Source organism: Rhipicephalus microplus, chromosome 2, assembly GCF_043290135.1.
Source record: "Rhipicephalus microplus isolate Deutch F79 chromosome 2, USDA_Rmic, whole genome shotgun sequence".
Lineage (NCBI taxonomy): Eukaryota > Metazoa > Arthropoda > Arachnida > Ixodida > Ixodidae > Rhipicephalus > Rhipicephalus microplus.
In genome coordinates, this window is record NC_134701.1 from 191,663,652 (window position 1) to 191,682,349 (window position 18,698).

The window sequence follows — 18,698 nt, forward strand, 5'->3', positions numbered from 1 at the left end:
CATAAGGCCCGCACGCATTGTTGGTTTCCGCGTTACCTTTATCCACTTTCATATATTATGGGACAGCACGCACATTTGTCTACGGCTGTAATGTGTCTGGGTCACTTCCTTATGTGTCAGCGATTCCAGGTTTTCCAATCGAACCAGGATGATTCTGCTTATGAACCTAACACTATGCGCACTGGGCCACCAGCACCGTGCAGAATGCTGTGTTTAGAACTTTGCCTGATCACTACTGCAGGCCATAATTAAAATAATGATTAGACTTCAGCGTTTTAGCCTCCTTACCCACATCATCTTGTGGTCTTCTCTTCTTTAATGCTACCGGCTCCGTGATTGGAACTACCGTCTTTCAAATTTAAACCTGAGCATTTTGCCGACTCGTGTACTACCACGAACTGGCTAACATGGCTCAAAACTTGGTCTCTACATTACGCAGCCTGTTTTTCACTATTAAATGCTGGATTTGTATTTTCAGCATTTGTAAACACAAAGTTTTCTGCCCTCCTTGAATGAAGAATTAAAGATATAGCTGTGAGAAGTTTACAGTTCTGAGATTTATTTTGGAATTTATTAGAGAGTGAACAAAACTCTTGTATTTGCAGTTTTGCATCTAAATGGTAAGGTCTTTGTAAAACTTCATTGTTTCAATTTCTCGAAGTTAGCTTTTGGGCTGGCAAGATTGATTTGCTGACTACTTTTCCCCAGAAAAGTTACGGTTACAGGATGCTAAGAGACTGATATTTTAAGACATAGTCAACCCGTTGTGCACCTAGCAACGATGCTGTAAAGGTAACATGAGACATAAAATAACACTGGGTTGATAATATAGTAAATACTTTATTCCGTTTTTATTAACGGGTTTGGACCCTTCAGGCGAAGCTCAACGCTGCCAACACTGTTTAATCCGCGCCGTTCACATCTAGTCGAACATCATTGCGGCGTGGCGCGTGGTCCATCGTGGGGTCGGGATGCACCAGTGGTAGCTGCAAGGGGAACCCCGGCCCAGGTAGTACCTCAACCTCTGGCCGCAACGCTGGGGATGTAGGTGGTCCTCTGCCGTCCGGATGCGGCTGCACAATGAAGAGAAGGAAACAGAATGTCCGGTCCAACAAGTATGTATGGTGGTACCACCGGGGTGGGCGGCGGTTTCGGAGGAGGCACGGCATCGCCGTGCCTCCTCCGGAGTTAGCACGGCGATGGCCATGGTCTTGTGGTGCTTCGATTTGGATGCATAGGCGTAGTGTGCTGTTCGAAGGTGACCGCCTCATCATCGCGACGCATTTGCAGCGCCAGGCTGCGCTTTAGACTCGTTTGCGATCTCCACGTGGCTGGCGATGTTGAGTCGGCCAGTGCCATGACCTGACAACAGACACGACAGACGTGAGAGACACCGTCAGGGGGCCGATCCTGAAAAATACTGATTTACCCGTAAGAGACCAGCTCCTCAAATATAAGTATCCTAATAAGAAAATATTTTGAGTCATTAGAATAATTTATCGCTGTGTACTACCCTTCACCACGTTTTATTGTTTAGTGGCGTGAGTTCCGAGCAACACGTGTTTCTCTTACAAACACATCTGGTCATGCACTTACTTTCGGTTTGCTAATATAAAATATGAAGTCTCCTAACAATGGAAATTAATAGTCCCGGTTCAAGTCAAGGGACATATTGGATACACGTACGTGCTATCGGGCAATCAGCTCGTTTCAGATGCCATTAGACTGAAAAAAATAAATGACAATTCATTTGGTTCTTTGCAATATTCTGAGCTGCTTGTGACACATTGAAATAACTGAAGGAGCAGAAACCGACCACGTGCTACTTTGTGCGTGGACTCCGAGATCAGCTTCTGCAGCGCAAGAAATACAGTTGCAATGAATGCACCGGGGCACACCCACGCCGACACGCGTCACTACATGCACTCAGAAGAAAAAGAAGGTGACTTTCGTCTAATTTTTCAGGTAAATGCATCAGGTGCCCTATGAGTATTTATGTTTTCTTTTCTACACCAGATAAAATAAATTAAACGTTGAGAATATTTCATTGTATTGGTTTCGCCGTTGTGATGTAATGAATAAAGGAACTAAATTGATGACTTCCTTAGATATCAGTCGGAAATAAAATGTACATAAAGGACACAATATATATTGGTGAAAGAAGCAAGATTAAATAATTTTGTGGAAAAATTGTGAATATTGCACCGACTTATGAAATGTTCAGTATGCACATCGAGTATTGAAAGAGCACTGAAACACCAGAGGAATTTATTTAAAATTTTTGAAGCCACACACAAACTGAAATTAGCGAGTAAGTATCCCCGAAACTAGAGTAGAAGACGCAGGCACAAACTATCACTTATGCACACATAATGAAGTTCAGAGGGAACACCGAATTTGCGTTCAATCAACGCTTGCACGTAATGTACTGACATGGATGTAATGAACTTAACTACAAGAGCTACCTTGCCGCTTGAGCATTTATTATTTGGAACACGTTTGCTTTGTGTAAGCTTTCAGTCATCATGTCGTTTGAACGGAATTTTCAATTTTTTCTCTCATATAGCCCATGTCTGTAGAAACCAAAGAGCCATTGGCAATTATACATTGTCTCGCCCATGATATAATATAGAATACGTGCAACTGGATGGCAAGCCTGATAGATGACTACGAGCATAGTTAATCCAATGACATGAAAGCGACACTAAAGGCAAACTTTGCGTCAATGTGAAAGGTCAATGTTTGAAAATGTCTAAAACGGGAATATTATCAATAGCCGTGCTCTACAAACAGACAAATTGAGGTAAATGTACGACGCCGCATGCGCTACGACATCACATGCGACACCACATGCGCTACATTTTCAAATGACGTTGCATTGTCTGACTGCAAACAAACACTACTAATCAAAACCAGCTGCCGTAAAAAACAAGCTTCTGTGCATAACACGCATAAAATGCTGCTTGTCTGTTTCATTTTATTCACAAAAACGAACCGTATGGCGGTAAAATGGGGAATTACGTGAGTGGTTCAAAGTTCCGTTATCGGCTGGTTAGGCTGGATAGGTGGTGCTATCTAGCGGGGCAATGTTGAACCAAGTGAGCAGAAAATTGTTCAAATAGGTTTTCTTGTTGCTGTCGATCCCGCTACTTTCGTTTGGCTGCTGCTAGTGTCGGTGGCCGTGCAGTGAAAGTGGGTAACATTGGACGAGGCAACTGATACGTCAGGAGGTCCGTTTCAAGGCGGGTGATGGAAGAACTCTAACGGCGTGCGGACAACTAAACCTTGATTTTGCTTTAAAATATACATTTTCTTGGCACGAAAGCAGCATTGCGATGTTTCCGGACTGCTACTTCAACAATCAACATAGACTTGACACTTGCCTTCAGTGATCCTTTGGGGCATGACTTAAGGAATACCGAAGTTCGTATTGTATATCATTAATGTATAATTGGTAACGTATCGTCTACGCACCGCTATGAATGAGTGCGGGCAAGGCTTGGGTAGGTGTATGCAGAAAACAAGGCCCTTGTACTCACAGAAAGCACTTAGACGAGCATTAGAGTCTCAGACAATCATAACTATAAAGACGTTATCAGCGAACGCATCTGATCGGTGGAGGAAAAAAAAACATGAAATAGAAACTCTGTCAATTCGGACTTCTTTTTTACTCAGTCAATTATTTTATTTTATCACGCTACATTGGCGGCAGAACAATTCCCCCGAATACGTTCAGTTATGGACAAGTGAAACATGCAATTAAAGCTAAATAAAATACTTTTGTTCCTATTTTTGCCAGTATTCGTAATGTTAGCATGATTTAGAAATCTACACTTACTTCTAGGCCTTAAATATTTTTCGCAAAGATGCAGGTGGGAGCCTGTGCTCTCCAGTAATGACTTGAAAAAGTTGTTCGCACCTAACTCGTCCACGACTGTACGTGTGCTGGGGAACTATTAGAACATCAATTGAAAGACAATGTGAATAAAAATCCAAAAGGAAATATTTTTACATTAACCCTGAGCTGAATGACTACACCACCAGAGACAAAAACGATCCCGGTTAAGTTTGAATCCTATAAGAAAACCTAGCGAATTCTGAAGTTGCAAATAAACTCTTCAGAATCTCGCAAGGTGGCGCGAAAGTCACAATCCCGGAGTTGTACTGAACATCGATCAAGGTTGGCAACTAATATTAAAAAAGCACTCACCAGAGAAACACTGAGAACGTTGAGAAGATAAGTTGGACAGGCATAATTTTCCCGGCGTGGTGTATAAAATTCCTTGCAAAGACTGAATACGGTTACATTGGCGAAACGGGCAATTACAAAAGAAGTCTCCGGGAACATTTTAAGGACGTCAAGAACAAGAAAGTAGCTTCTGATGCCCTCGCAGAACATGTTGCGTCTACGGGGCATGCTAGCGACTGGGATAAAGCCTGCATCATTGCCACGGAAAGAAAGTTGTTACCACGATTGCACACGGAATCTCTGGCCCTTGAAACTACCGCGCATACGTTGAACAGAAATATTGGGACACTCCCCCTGTGTACGCGCGATGTCTGCGTCACGTGATGAAACGTGCATAAAAAGAGTGCACTACGCCATTTGCGGTCACTGTGAACAAGGCTCCCGTGTGGGAAGCCGAAGCATCTTTTTAAGTTTTGTGTATTTCACCTTGGTCGGCGTTTTTGTTATTTTGCACTGAGAACTCAGTTTTTCGATTGATTGATATGTGGGGTCTAACGTCCCAAAACCACCATATGATTATGAGGGACGCCGTAGAGGAGTACTCAGGAAATTTCGACCACCTGTGGTTCTTTAACGTGCGCCCAAATCTGAGCACTCAGGCCTACAGCATTTTCGCATCCATTGAAAATGCAGCCGCCGCAGCCGGGACTCGATCCCGCAACCTGCGGGTCAGCAGCCGAGTATCTTAGCCAATAGACCACCGCAGTGGGGTGAACTCAGTCTTTCAATCACTCGAAAATATTCATCATTGCGACATTCGGCTGGTTCCCAATCTCGATACGACAAAGTCAGTGTGCAACTATTCGAGGACCTGTGGAGATTGCTTCCATTTAGCCTACCGCGTTCAACTGCTATCAGGGTAATCGAAACTGCATTGTTGTAATTCTGTAAGATCTTGGTCTTATACTTTCAGCATTTGAGCACGAGTGCCTCAGAATGTTCAGACTAAACAAGATACGCGTGTTCTAAGCGCGAGTTTTCGGCCAGGTTAAATTAAAGAACGCCAAAAGACATTATTATAGAGAGTCTATATAGCTACCAGTTTACCACAAAATGCTCTTACTTCACAGTTTTGTTTTTAATTCGTATTGTCACACTTTGTGTGTGTGTGTGTGTGTGTAAGATCGGCGGTTTTTTATGTCTTCATAATTAGATATTTACGTGTATGCATTTCCTTTTATGTAAAGAGAGGATGATTCTAAGCATTTTGCGACGAGGCATTAGCTCAGTCGTTAAAATGTAAACAATACGCAGGACATTTAGAATTTTGTGAAGTGGTCGCTCAACACTTGATTAAAATTGCTAAGTTATTCTACCTAAAGCAACTCGGTGAAGGTTCCTTGGTCCATAATTGCCGACTGGTAGTCGATGGCCTACAAAGCAAGTCAAGAGCAATGTTATTTGACATCACAACAAAACAAGCATGTCACAAACACTGAGGATAGGTAATGCTATAGACCTCGCTTTCTGTGCTGTCTTATATTAGTATGGCGGTGGTCTATATGTGCAGTGCCTTTAGAGATGAGTATTTTAGGAGTAGCGCTTGGCTGTTCTCTCCCACGTCCTTCTGTCATTCCTATTTTTGCTTTAGTTTAGAGTACGAAGCTGCACGTCGTTGCACCGTGCCCCTCTTCATAAATGGGGTCATAAACGCTTTTCCAGGCAAAATCATCGAGGGCTTCAACAAGAGAGTTTATTGTCTCGCGAATCTACTGCCACGAAATTGTTTTAATGCGATAGCAGTTATGTAGACACTCTCGACTGGATTTTGCGATGTCGTTAGCGTCGACCTGGGCGCCGGTGTCAGCGTCGCCGTCATTCGCCGTATATATATACCTATCTCTATATATGAAAACACAAGAAAGAAAAATAATCAAGGAAAAGACTCTGGCACACGGAATGGAACGTGTAACCTCTGAATTGTAAGTGCGAGGTGTTGGCTGAGCCACGAAGCAGCACCTCCTTCAACGTTCAGACGCCAAGCCATTTATATCTAGCACTTACCACTGGCCATGGGCGTTTCGGGGGGAGGGGGATAGAGGGAGGGGGAACTATCGTGTTTTCAGCATTGCCAGCGAGATGGCGCATTACGTGCGCGTCGCCAGGTCGTCAAGACGCGGTGGCGCGCGCTCTAATCTCCCACGCTTACTTCGCCCAGCGGAGAGGGGGCAGAGTGGACGATCACGCGTGCGCTTTCTTATCTCGCGGTGGGGACAATGGTACGACTTGGGCTTACTGAAACGATTTTGTCGTAGTTACCGGGTCCACACAGGTCACTGCATTCGTTGCACAATCTCCGTTTGCGAAAAGGGTGCTCTTTGATATGTGCCTGTGAGTACGTTCCATTCGTCATTTGTGAGGGAGAAAGGCAGTGCACGTTTCAATCTGCTTGCCATTCTTCGCGGGACCTTCCGATTTATTGCTATCACGTTCATTGTTTCGCCTTTGCGGCAAAGCTGTGACTTTTCTTTAGAAACTGTCAAGTGCGAGCTCTCTTACAGGGATTCGTCGCATACTGATTTTAGGCGTTTTCCCTCTCCTCTTGAACTAGCAAACGTGCTTGCAGCCACTTACGGCAGGAGATGGGGGTTCTGAAATAGAGGGCAAGGAGAAGCATTCGTTCCTTGGCGTGCACCATAGTAGCGTGCCACAGTAGCTATGTAGCTAACGACGCCAAAGTGAGCCAATGGTCGTGTACAATGGCTTATGACGTAGTTATTTGTGTTTATGACGTCGTTCCTCGAGAGAAGATCAAATCATTTCTAGCCGACTGAGAGCTTGTTACTTCTGAGCCATGTGATGCGTTGTAATGAGTGGTGTATCTGTTACCGAATAAAAGTAACTAAATACGTTACTTGTTACACCGCCCTACGTTACCTACGAAAAATGTTGTGCGTTGCCGTAACCTAAAATAAAGTAACGAACGATACCTTTGCCATTACTACACAACTATTATTTTATTCAGTGCCTTTGCTATAGGAACCCATAATAGAATTTTTTTTCATATCTCAAATTTATGTTTTACGCTATACTTCTGACCAAAACATAGATTATATCGAATATGTTCAATGATATGGACATGAAAGTCTAACAACAATTTACGTCAGAGTGAAAGGGCAATGCATTGCAACATCTAAAACAACAATATTATCAACAATAGTGCCCTGCTTACCGAGAAATTAAAGTAAATGCACAAGAATGTAAGCGCCGCCGTAGGATACTTTCAAAATGATGCCGATGGCATCAGACAAATCGCCTACAATTATTCACTAGTAACCAACCTAACTGCATTAAATAAAGAACCTTTCGTGCATCAAGAGACGCAATAAAATGCTGCTTGTTCGCTTTTGTTTGATACAAGGAAAAAAAGAACCACTGAACGTTACTATGGACAATGGCGCGAGTGGTTCAAAAATTCAATTTTCGCATAGTTACACGGGACAGATGGTTCCATATAGCGAAGCGCAGTTGAAACAAAAAAATGTCTACAATCTCGAAGCCAATGGAGGGTAAGTGATCAATAGCCATTTTTTGCTGTTCTGGCTCCCGCTGCTTTCAGCTTGCCGCTACTAGCGCAGTAAAGCCGGGCAACGTTGTTCACGGCAACAGTGATGTGATTCGGTCCGGTCGGTCCACTTCTTGAGGCGGGCAATTTGAAGTGAGATAACCACATGCGGACTACTAAAACGTGATTTTATTTCAAAGTATGCCCTACTTTGGCACAAACGTTCTACGAGGTTTTTGGACTGCTATTTCAACAATCCACGTCGACTTAATAGTTGCCTTTAGTGTTCCTTCAACGTGTTATATCGGTACAAATGCATCAGACCTTGGTGATGCTATTGTGGCTTAAAGTTGCTTGTTACATGCGATGGCTTGTAACTCTGTGGCACATAGTGAAGCAATTTTTGTTTCAATGCAACATTATACACACTATAATAATGAATCATCCACACTAGTTACAAGGAAGGCATCGCTGAACTCTCAAAAACTTTGCCCTGATCGGCATGGTGATCCTGGACTCTGACTGGTGATCATATGACTCTGAAACTGCCTGCCGTGTGCTGGTAGGCAGTCGCAGAGGCCTGCATTAGCGGTTCTTTTTGGACAGGGGGGGGGGGGGGAGGGGGGCATTTCTTTTTTTCGTTACAAGTTAGTTAAGAACAATAAAAAAGTTGTCCATAGCTAAAGGCAAGCATTGCCTGACTGGGCCGTGCCACCCATACACCCATGCACCCATACAACAACAACAACAACAACAACAACGATGACGACGACGACAACGACGACGATGACGACCACAGAAAAAGACATTCATAAATATAAAAGGGTTCATAAAAATTAAGTACTACACCTCTGATCAATATTACACAGTCATATAGCAATAAAAAGGAGAAGAAAACAAGTACAATTTTACCAAAAAATTGCATGCACAACTGTCGAGCAGAAAATGATAATCGCATTACACTCATCTACACACACAAAATAAAACTAGGAATAACTTGTACGACTCACAATCCACATATTGGAAGAGAAAAAAAATCAACACAATGCTCAACATTTACACAGGACCATAGTATTCTTCTATTTGCACTTGTCCTCTGAAAATAATAATTCTTTTTGTCGATTTTATACGCTTGCTTCCTTATTCCGGATTTGAGGAGATCTATGGTAAAGGCATTGTCATTGAGGAGGTTAGGAATTCGAAAAGCAAGTTTTTGTTCCTCGTAATTTGTTCTGCTATGTGGTTTAAATACAGATCTATTTCTGAATTTGCACGTTTGTGCCACTAGATGTTCCGTGGTTCACTCTTGTCACCTCGTTTGGACAATGAAAACTTATGGTGTGCGCCTCATTCACACCGGGGAGTTGTCTATAGGACGCCAGTTTCCTGTGGTGCTTGTTATGTCGGGATGGCCGGAAGGTGTCTGGACGATCGACTGAGGGAACACGCTAACAATGTTAGAAACGGGAAAGATGGTTGTCTTGCTCAGCACTGCTCTGAGTGCAACTGTGTGCCCCTTTTCAAGGATGCAGTGACGCTGTACAAGCACAGGGATTAGTGCAGCTGTGTTATTGTCGAGGCCGTGCAAGTGGCATGCGAACAGGTGTCATTCATTAGCAAGCCCTCTGTGTCTCTGTCCGAGAAGGAGATGGCGTTCTCGAAGGTATCGGTGTGCGCAACTTTTTAAAGTACATTTAGTTTTACCTTTAGTTTTATGTTTTGTTTCTTTATAGATTTTTCTTTGCCCTTTTTTGCTTTTGTTTTTCCTTACTATTTCATTGCTCTTTGTGTCACATGGTTTTTGTCAAATGGTTTACTGTCTCCTCTATATGTTTTCGCGCTCTGTGCAATAAACTCCGTTGGAAGGTAGTACTCCTCTCCTTCTTGTCCCTTTGTCATCATTGTGTTCTCGCACTACAGCTATCATCATGTCATACTAACTAGCCCAAACTACCACATTTCTACTGCATGTTCAGTTGTTATCCTTAATAAACAAGTTTATTGCTTCGTGGAGGGCGTAATAAAATATCAGGGCCACAAATTGTTTAATTGTGCTAAATTGTGGACGAATTACCGATGCGTGCAAGAAACAAACTACACGCACACTTTTTCAGATTTTAGCACCGGATAGCATCAATTATGGGCTATAGTCAAAAATATTGTCACGGGTACAAAAAGGTATCTCTGGCACGGGCGTCAAAATGACACAGAAGGAATGTAGACGACGATGTTGTTCTGGGGCTGTGTGTGGGATGCCCTGCTGTTCTGTATCAGCGACGCTTAAGAATTTTCTTGGTCTTCAAGCCAACAAAAAGCCACGTTCTTTCTAAGAAGATCCGTGATTAGCTGAGAAATTTCCGCGAAGATGATGAAAAAACGGCGGAAATGTGAGCAGAGCCCGAAAAAGCTTCGGACTTCTTGAGTGGAACGTGGGACCAGGAACTCGCGTACAGCGCGGACTTTGTCAAGGTCAGGTTGTACACCAGTAGCGTTAAGAAGGGGGCCAAGTATTTCGATCTGACGGCGTCCAAAGGGGCACTTCTACGCGTCACGTTGGAGGCCAGCACAGCGAAAAACGCCAAGAATGGCCGACAGACGCGGAAGATGGCTTTCAAAGGTTGGCGAGAGAACAATGACATCATCTATATAGCACAGGCATATCGACCATATCAAACTGCAAAGGAGGGAGTTCAAAAGTTCCAGGCGCGTTGCACAACCCAAAAGGCATTACTTTAAATTGATAAAGCCCGTCAGGTGTAATGAATACAGTCTTCACGCGATCGCTGTCATCGATTGAAATTTGCCAATATCCAGATCGTAGGTTCAATGAAGAGAAATACTTGGCCCTATGACGGTGGTCAGGCGCATCATCGTTTCGAGGTAGGGGATAAGACATCCATCCTGGTTATTTGATTGAGATGGCGATAGCCGACGCAGTACCACCAGATGTTGTCCTTTTTAAGAGGCACATCAGCTGATGTAGTAAGACGGGATGAAACCTCTATGACGTCTTTGTCGAGTATTTTGCCTACCCCCTTCTGGATTAGCTGGCGCTTGAGTGAGCCCCAGGGTAAGGACACTTATGAAGGGGACTGGCGCCGCCAGTGTCGATACGGTGGGCTACGGCGCTCGTGCGGCCGAAGGTTTGGTCGTGAATATGAAAAAAGTCGAGATAAGAAAACAGAAGACCACAGAGCAATTCAACTTGGAACGGCGACAGGTCGTTCGATATCATTTTGTCCAGGAAAGCTCTATTCAGCGCGCCAACGACAGGTTCTCATCGTCCCAGAGTGTTACACCTGTTACCTTTGAACACCTGTTACCTTTGAAACTTTCCCTACTACGAACGTGACTGGTACATCCAGAATTGACATTGTGCGTGTGTCTCGCCTGAAGCCCTATCACAAAAACCCGTTCGTCTAACAACAGCAGGCTTCGGGACAGTGCATTGCCACCCGGGGTAATGTCACGAGCACCTCAGGCACGGGTGCCGAAATGACACAGAAGGAATGAAGACGACGGTGTTGTGAGCCTGTGTCTGGGCTGCCCTATTGTCCTGCATCCTTGCGCGCTGTAGGCAGTGTTAACCAAACTGGTGTTAGTTTATTAAATACTCTCCGTAACAATACTCGAAGCATTGGGGCACAGTCATGGTTCTACCAATTACACAGTCACAGTCATGCGTCTACAAATTGCACTTGCGCGTGTACGCCCACTGAAATCTTCGTCTGAACTAAGTTTGGGTGTTAGCGCTTCACACTTCATTGCACGAGAGCCACGTTGACTTCATGTGCACGTTCAAACATCTAAACTCTTCTTAAAATATACATCTCAAGCTGACTGCAACACCACTTGCTTGGTAAAGTGAGAAACCTACTATGAAAATTAGGACGAAAACTCATGGTATACATATATACTTTCAACTATATTTACAGAATGAAAATTACGTGCTTTACTTTTATGCCGTGGGTGCAACGGCCACGATGTTTAGTCTTTATTATCTCTTTAGGAAATTTATCAAGTTTATCATATTTATGAATTTTGCAGTCATGAGTTGGCTAATTAAAATTTTTGTAGCCGTGATAAGAAAGCTTTGAGACGTTTGTTTAAATAACCTTCTCTACCCAGTAGGCAACATGTTACAACAATCAGTGAATCGCGGCGTCGCTTGACACGCGATGACATATTCAATTAAAGCAAAATAAAAAAACACCGCTGTGGCATAAGGACTACTCCACTAAGCGTCGTATTCACGACTTTTTCTACCTTCTATCATGTCGACTTCCACGCGTGACATCATCACTGAAAGCGTGTAGGCTCTTTATAACAAGCTATTGCCGGGCAATTAACTCATATCCACGCACTTTTATTGTCCAGTCCCACGTAAAAGATGTAGTAAAAGAAAACGCTGATGGGCGGAAATAAGTTGACGAAGATGGCACCTTCTCTTCGAGGCACTGTGCGTATAAATAATAATTACTTTACCATCACCCGCACAGTTTATTGCTTTTTTATTGTCATTTGAGACTTTGTCAATAAAGAAATTCTAGTAGCACGTTTGCTTGCTGTTGCTGTTCCTGAGGCATTCCATAAGTTAACGACGCTGTTAGTATCTCGTAAAACAAGGCGTATACAGAACTGCTCGCTCAAGCCAACTAGCGATGCTTGTTTAAAACCACGCAGAATACTCAGTTATTATATGGAAAGCAAAGGGACGCTTCCAACAAAGCAAGCTCATCTGCTGACATTGAAATTAGGTGTTTCTTTTCGTCGCGTGACGAGTTACCGATCAGAAATATTTGAGTGTGAATGAAACTCTACTTTTGCTGCGGTCAACTGAAATACAATTTATTCATAGCTTACAAAAAACATCTGTACTATAGATGCACATACCACATCTCAGTGTTTGATGTTTATTAACGTTCCTTAGGCACCGACTGCCACCTTCGGAAGCTAGTGTGATTTCGGGCAATGAAGGTCACAGGCCGCTTCTCCGAGCTTTTTTGAAACACGTACAGCGTCTGACAGGTGGTACAAAGCTCCACACACTGAAGTCATTTTAGTAGCTTAGACTGGAACAGTAAGCTACTACAACCTCGATCAAAATGAAAATGGCTCAGAAAGCATCGTCGAACAATTATGTGAGCACGCCGATTGGTGTTGCCGCAAGTTCCACGGTCGAAATCCTGATGCCAAATGGGTTGTTTATCACGAGCAACATGGGGCATTGTGCCAGTACAAGCAGATATTGAAAGATGCGTTTCTAGTAAACTCAACCATTTAAAGCTGTTATGTTCAATGTTCTTCTTGCGGGAGATAAAAAAAGCTGTCATCGTCATGAAACAGTACGCGCTCTTTTCGTTCTCTTCTGCCTTATCTGCGCCACTTGCAAAACAGGTGCACTGATCTGTGCGGTATAGGAAAAACGAGTTTTATTTTACTTTTGCAAAATGTCTGCGTGGCTCGATGTTCTTTTCGTTTCGTAAATATTAAATAAAAACAGCTTTGTTGTAACTCAAAGCAAATATTTTATACGGCATTTCTAGCTTTGAGAATTTTTTCTCAGCTACCCAATTTTTATGCAGTCCCTTAGGGTGAGTGGAAGCCAAAATTTTAAGATGTGCATCTATTTCTTAATCTTGACGGGGGAAACGCGCATCTGCACCTTATTTCAAGCTGATACTTGCTCAAGGCATTCTATGGGAAGAAGTACCACCAGTGCAAAGTGTTGATCACGAGCAACAACGCATTGCTCGCCAAAAAAATATTTTTTCTGAAAACGATATTGGCATAGTTTTTCTTTTTTTTTATGCATAGCAGCGATTTTTCGGGCTGTTCACTAAAACCAAATTATGGGCATCTAAGTTTCAACAAGTGCAGATTCTCAAAACGTAAAAAATATGCACGCGACCCTTGTTTGAACGCATCTGAATAGTCATGTAGTAGTATTCACACTTACCACCATCTTGCTCTTGTCCCGAGCAGCAGGTTAGCCTTCTTCACTGGTACTATTGGGCACTAGAGCTCCGTTAAGGTGGTGTGGTCCTCCCAGAGATATGCCCAATGGTAGAAACCAGTTACTTTTCAGGGTGCTGATTCCACAGCCATTTGTGACGACCAGAGGTAGCCATTGTGATTCACAGGAACTTCGACTTCACTCACGAACCCAACCGGCTGCTGTGTGTATGCATTCGCACTCGACGGAAACACGGTTAGAGCGCCTTCTTTTAAATTTCCAGCCCACTCAAAGCCCTTAAGTTGACAATGAGACAGACAGATCCAGAGTCCACTTCTATCAAAACCTGGCGTTCGTTCACAATGATGGTTGCCATAAACGCTGTATATGCACTAGCCTAGTGGTAAAGTCTGTACACTCCCGGGTGATCCGACTTGCGTGGGCACTCCTTGCCACTCTTTGTCTTGGTTCTTGCCCTCTTTCTTTTCGTGGCAAGTAGGAACAACGTGGATTTTCCGCTTGCAGAAATGACACACTACATAGCGAAACTAGGACCACGGCTCGTAGCGTGGGGGACACAGTTGTGGCGTGAACACCGCCAATCATGGACTGACTCCAGTGTCCTCTGTATTCCCTGGCTTGTGCCCCTCTGCTGCTTGATCCATCAACTACAAGCCGGAGGCCATCGGCAAAGCCCCTCTGATGGCTGCAGTCTGCTGCGTCCGTTTACTCGACAGTGACGGCTGTTTCGTAAGCTTTCTTAAAATCTAGCACAGTCTCAGCCAGGAGCAGTGCTCGGAGAGTCTATGTAAATGCGACACAAACTCCACGATACTTTAACCAGACTGCTTACTGTGTTTGTAAAAAGAAAATGCTACTCACATACCGAAGGCCTTGGCGCAAAATTAACTGTGAGCTTTGACACAATAGGGAGTTATGAACAGGATTCGAGGCCCACCAAAAAATAGCATCCAAGCCACTGCGCATGCACGAAACCGAAACCGCGTTTGGGTTTTGGGTTGGGGACCCTATTTCTCGAATTTAGCGGAAGCCTCAAAGCCGGCCCCAAAATTTCTGGGTCAGACAAACGTGACGGCAACGACTGAAATGACTGCTTTAGGCCACGACTAGAATGATACAGAATATAGGGAAAGCGTGCAAAGCGCTGCAGACCCTATTCGAAAACTCATCGCTCCTGCTTGACCCAAAGCGTCCATACGCAAAGGGCTTTGGGGTTACAAACTTTTGGGGTCCCTAATAAAAAAAAACTCCTTAATGTCTGCATACGCCGTCTCAGTTGGCATCGCTAGCGAACACGATGTTCAAACGATGGCATCCGTTGCCGTGCCACAAACGCTGCACAGCATGGCCCGCTGTTCCTACTATTGGACGACATCGTTCGCAGTGAAATAGAAATGTACGCGTTCGATGGATGAGGTATGTTCAAGAACAAACTAACACTGACAATTTTATGAGCTCGTGTGAGCATAAAATTGACGAAGACAAAGGTGCGCCCGTAACTCAAAGGTATTATTTTCGGGCGGCCCTCGTAATGAAACGAAACCTCGAATTATGTTGGAGCGAGAAGCACTGCGAATAATGTCAGTACTCCCTAGGTTCGTGGTTATTAATGTAATGTATAAAAAAAAAACGTGCTTACCAGCATTTCTTTGTTAATTTTAAATCTTAACGGTTCAATTCTTTTTAAAATTTAACGGTTTGCTGGCTTGAAAATTGATTGATTGATTGCCCCTTTCATCCTGGTGCAACTCGCCATAGGGAATCGGCCATAAAACGAGTGGTGCTCTGTTAAATAACATATTTGTTTTTAATTTCAAAGTGTTAAGCAATAAGTAGTTGTGAACTCACTTCTCAGATTAGTTTCCAAGCACAAAAAAAAGTAAGAAAGACATGTTTAAAATGAGCGAGTACACTTCTATCAGTGACCCAGACTCCATTGTTCTTGCTCATTGGCAACAAATCCATACAGTTCAGATTAATTTTCCTAAAAAGAAACTTGATGTCATAAACGTGGGCATTAAAATGGTAATTAAAACTAAACGCTCGAACCATATTATTAAGATAAAGTATTATAAGATTTCGCCCTCGAATTCAAAGTGCTAATCTCTCATATTTTCGAACAATCGTCTAAAATATTACCTGTTCTATGCCGCAAAAAATGGCAGCATATCCACGGGGTTAATGATGGAGAGTGGGGCGAAGCATCCGTCCGTCCGTTCGTTCTTGCTTCCGTCCGTCCATTCGTCCATGCGTCTGTCCATGTGACCGTCCATGCGTCCATCCACCCGTCCGTGCGTGCGTCTGTTCGTGCGTCCACACGTCCATCTGTGCGTCCGTCCCTGCGTTCGTTCCTGCATCCGTCCCTGCGTCCGTCGATGCGTCCATCCGTCCGTGCAGCCATCCGCGCGTCCATTCATGCATCTGTTTGTGTGTCCATTCGTCCTCCAAGTACCACCTTCTCCAATTACCACTATTCATCCTCCAAGTACCACTATTCATCCTCCAAGTACCACTATTCAACACTCCAAGTACCGCCATCTCGCATGTTTTCAACATGTATTCCGCATATAGAAGCACCGCCATCCATCCGACATTCCAAAGACTAAACGAAAGGTCGCACACGCACACTTTCTTACGGCTTGCGCTTCGTGCCAACTTTTCACTTTTAACCACCTCAAGTTCATGTTATATACTAGTTCATTCTATTCATAGCACTGTGGTCCGACGCTGGCTAAACCTTTCTAAAACCAAGCTGGTTACGCCGAGCAAGTATGACGTAGCAACCCTTTCTTGTCAGATAGTGCTCAATGTACATGCCAATGGCTCCTAATGGGGAATGAGAGACAGAATTCGGCTTGTAGTTAACGTGCACGCTGCGAATGTTTTATTGTTCAACAACGCACAGGACTAACCTCCCACCGGCACCACCTTGCAGGTCAAAACGTAAAGCATGTTACGCACTAGTATGAGGGACGAACGGGTGCCGCTTCAAGGAGCTTCGTTCCTAAAATAACTGAAGTGCCACAGATGGTCTGGGAACAACTAAAAAGGCAGGCATAGGAATTGCTTCTGATTAACTCGGCTGGTCTTTGTTAGGCTGCTTGATTTCACTTTTGTTTTCGTAGCCGGGCTCACAGCTATTATTGTGGTACTTTGAAAACTTTCTTCGAACAAAATCAGTGCAAACATCAGGCCAGACTCACTTTCAGTGTGTGCAGCTTTTGCAGCCTCGGAAGAATCACGAACCCTAGTAACGTTCCACCCTTTAGTACCGCCTCAGCTAAAAGTCCTGAAGTTAGTGCAGGTGCCAGGTCACTGCGAGTTACCATTGAAAGAATTGGCCGATCCTTTAGCGTGAACAACACTTGATGTTCCATTATTTTCGGTAGTCTAGAATTAGTATACATAGAAGGGATTAGATTAGAAAATTTGCAACTTGTAGAGATATTATGGAAGCTATCACTAAATAGACAAATTATCAGCTTCTCAAATTGCCATGAAATCTCAGCGGAGTCAGTCGAAAAATTTTGAAGTTATTATAACCAAAGATTCGTGCTTTGTCCCCCCACTAAAGTTTTATTTACGCAGAGCTGGTCTGATGATATGTCCATTCTGCGATATGTGAAACATCTTGAGATTATATGTCCATCTCAAGATGTTTATCAAAAGGTCTCATCGACGACTCCACGCCATAAACAAAGCGCTTGATAGAATTAGTTTTAGCTTCTAACTCATCCAGCCTCTTCTGTATCGTTGCAACTTGAGTTTCAATTTTCTTTTGGCTTGTCCTTATTTCTTTGACGTCGGTTGCTAACGTGCTTTGCACTTTGGCTGACTGAGTTGAGTGGGTTTGAAGGTCCCTAATTAGGGTATACATGACTGCTATCTTTTCGGAGAGATCATCAGGTAATGAATCCATATCCAGCAAGGCCTTCGTACGCTTGTCAGGGCCCGGATTAGCTTCGATATCACGAGAGAGAAGTAGCAGGTAAACCATCGAAAAACAATCGTATGCAATAATGGCAAGCACTTCCGGGCACAGAAGCAGAATCAAACATCGATTATCACTTTTCTTAGGATACAGGGAGCATGGTTTACACACCTGTAAAAGGCAGAAACGTGGAATCAGCAGCTTGCTGTCTGGGTGCGTGCCTCCGTGCCCACTGAAGAAGCTGTTGCAGCACCACCCGCTCAAGTCCTGCGCTGGTAGTGACGTCATCGTAGAAAAAGGCCTTGCGCAGATGGTAGGGGCGACGATGCTTGCATCAGAGTTTCGGTTCTTTCCGTGCTGGGAGTAAGGTGGCTGGTAACCACGACTGTGGAGCGGAAGCCACCACACACTCGTGGAACACGACGCAACTTGCAACGATTGCTGCAGCACGAGGAGCGAAGCCAGGTAAGCTTGTAAAAGGCAGAAACGTGAAATGTGCAGCATGCTGTCTGGGTGCGTGCCTCCGTGCCCACTGAAGAAGCTGTTGCAGCACCACCCGCTCAAGTACTGCGCTGGTAGTGACGTCATCGTAGAAAAAGGCCTTGCGCAGATGGTAGGGGCGACGATGCTTGCATCAGAGTTTCGGTTTTTTCCGTGCTGGGAGTAAGGTGGCTGGTAACCACGACTGTGGAGCGGAAGCCACCACACACCCGTGGAACACGACGGAACTTGCAACGACGGCTGCAGCACGAGGAGCGAAGCCAGGTAAGCCTGTAAAAGGCAGAAACGTGGAATGTGCAGCATGCTGTCTGGGTGCGTGCCTCCGTTCCCACACTGATAGGTACTACGTTCGTACCTATCATGATGCCCCAAAGGTTCAAATTCATTCAGTTGTTCTAAAAGTGAGTTAGCCAATGTGATTTGTATGCGGACGATGTGGACACACTGAGAGCACGATATCTTCGCGGAAGTTGCTCAATTGACTGCGATATATCTGTGCCATGCCTAACACCGACACCCACATGCGTGTACAATA

General features: G+C 44.1%; 1 protein-coding gene across 1 annotated transcript; it reads right to left on the reverse strand.

The window, feature by feature from the left end:
- Positions 1 to 820: 820 nt before the first annotated feature.
- LOC142786851 (uncharacterized) lies at positions 821 to 18,419 on the reverse strand. The gene is made up of 2 exons (XM_075884546.1): positions 17,834 to 18,419; positions 821 to 1,073 (listed from the first exon to the last, which is right to left on the reverse strand). Exons 1-2 carry the CDS (start codon positions 18,248 to 18,250, stop codon positions 903 to 905), a joined length of 588 nt encoding a protein of 195 aa, XP_075740661.1. The 5' UTR covers positions 18,251 to 18,419; the 3' UTR covers positions 821 to 902.
- Between the last annotated feature and the right edge of the window lie 279 nt (positions 18,420 to 18,698).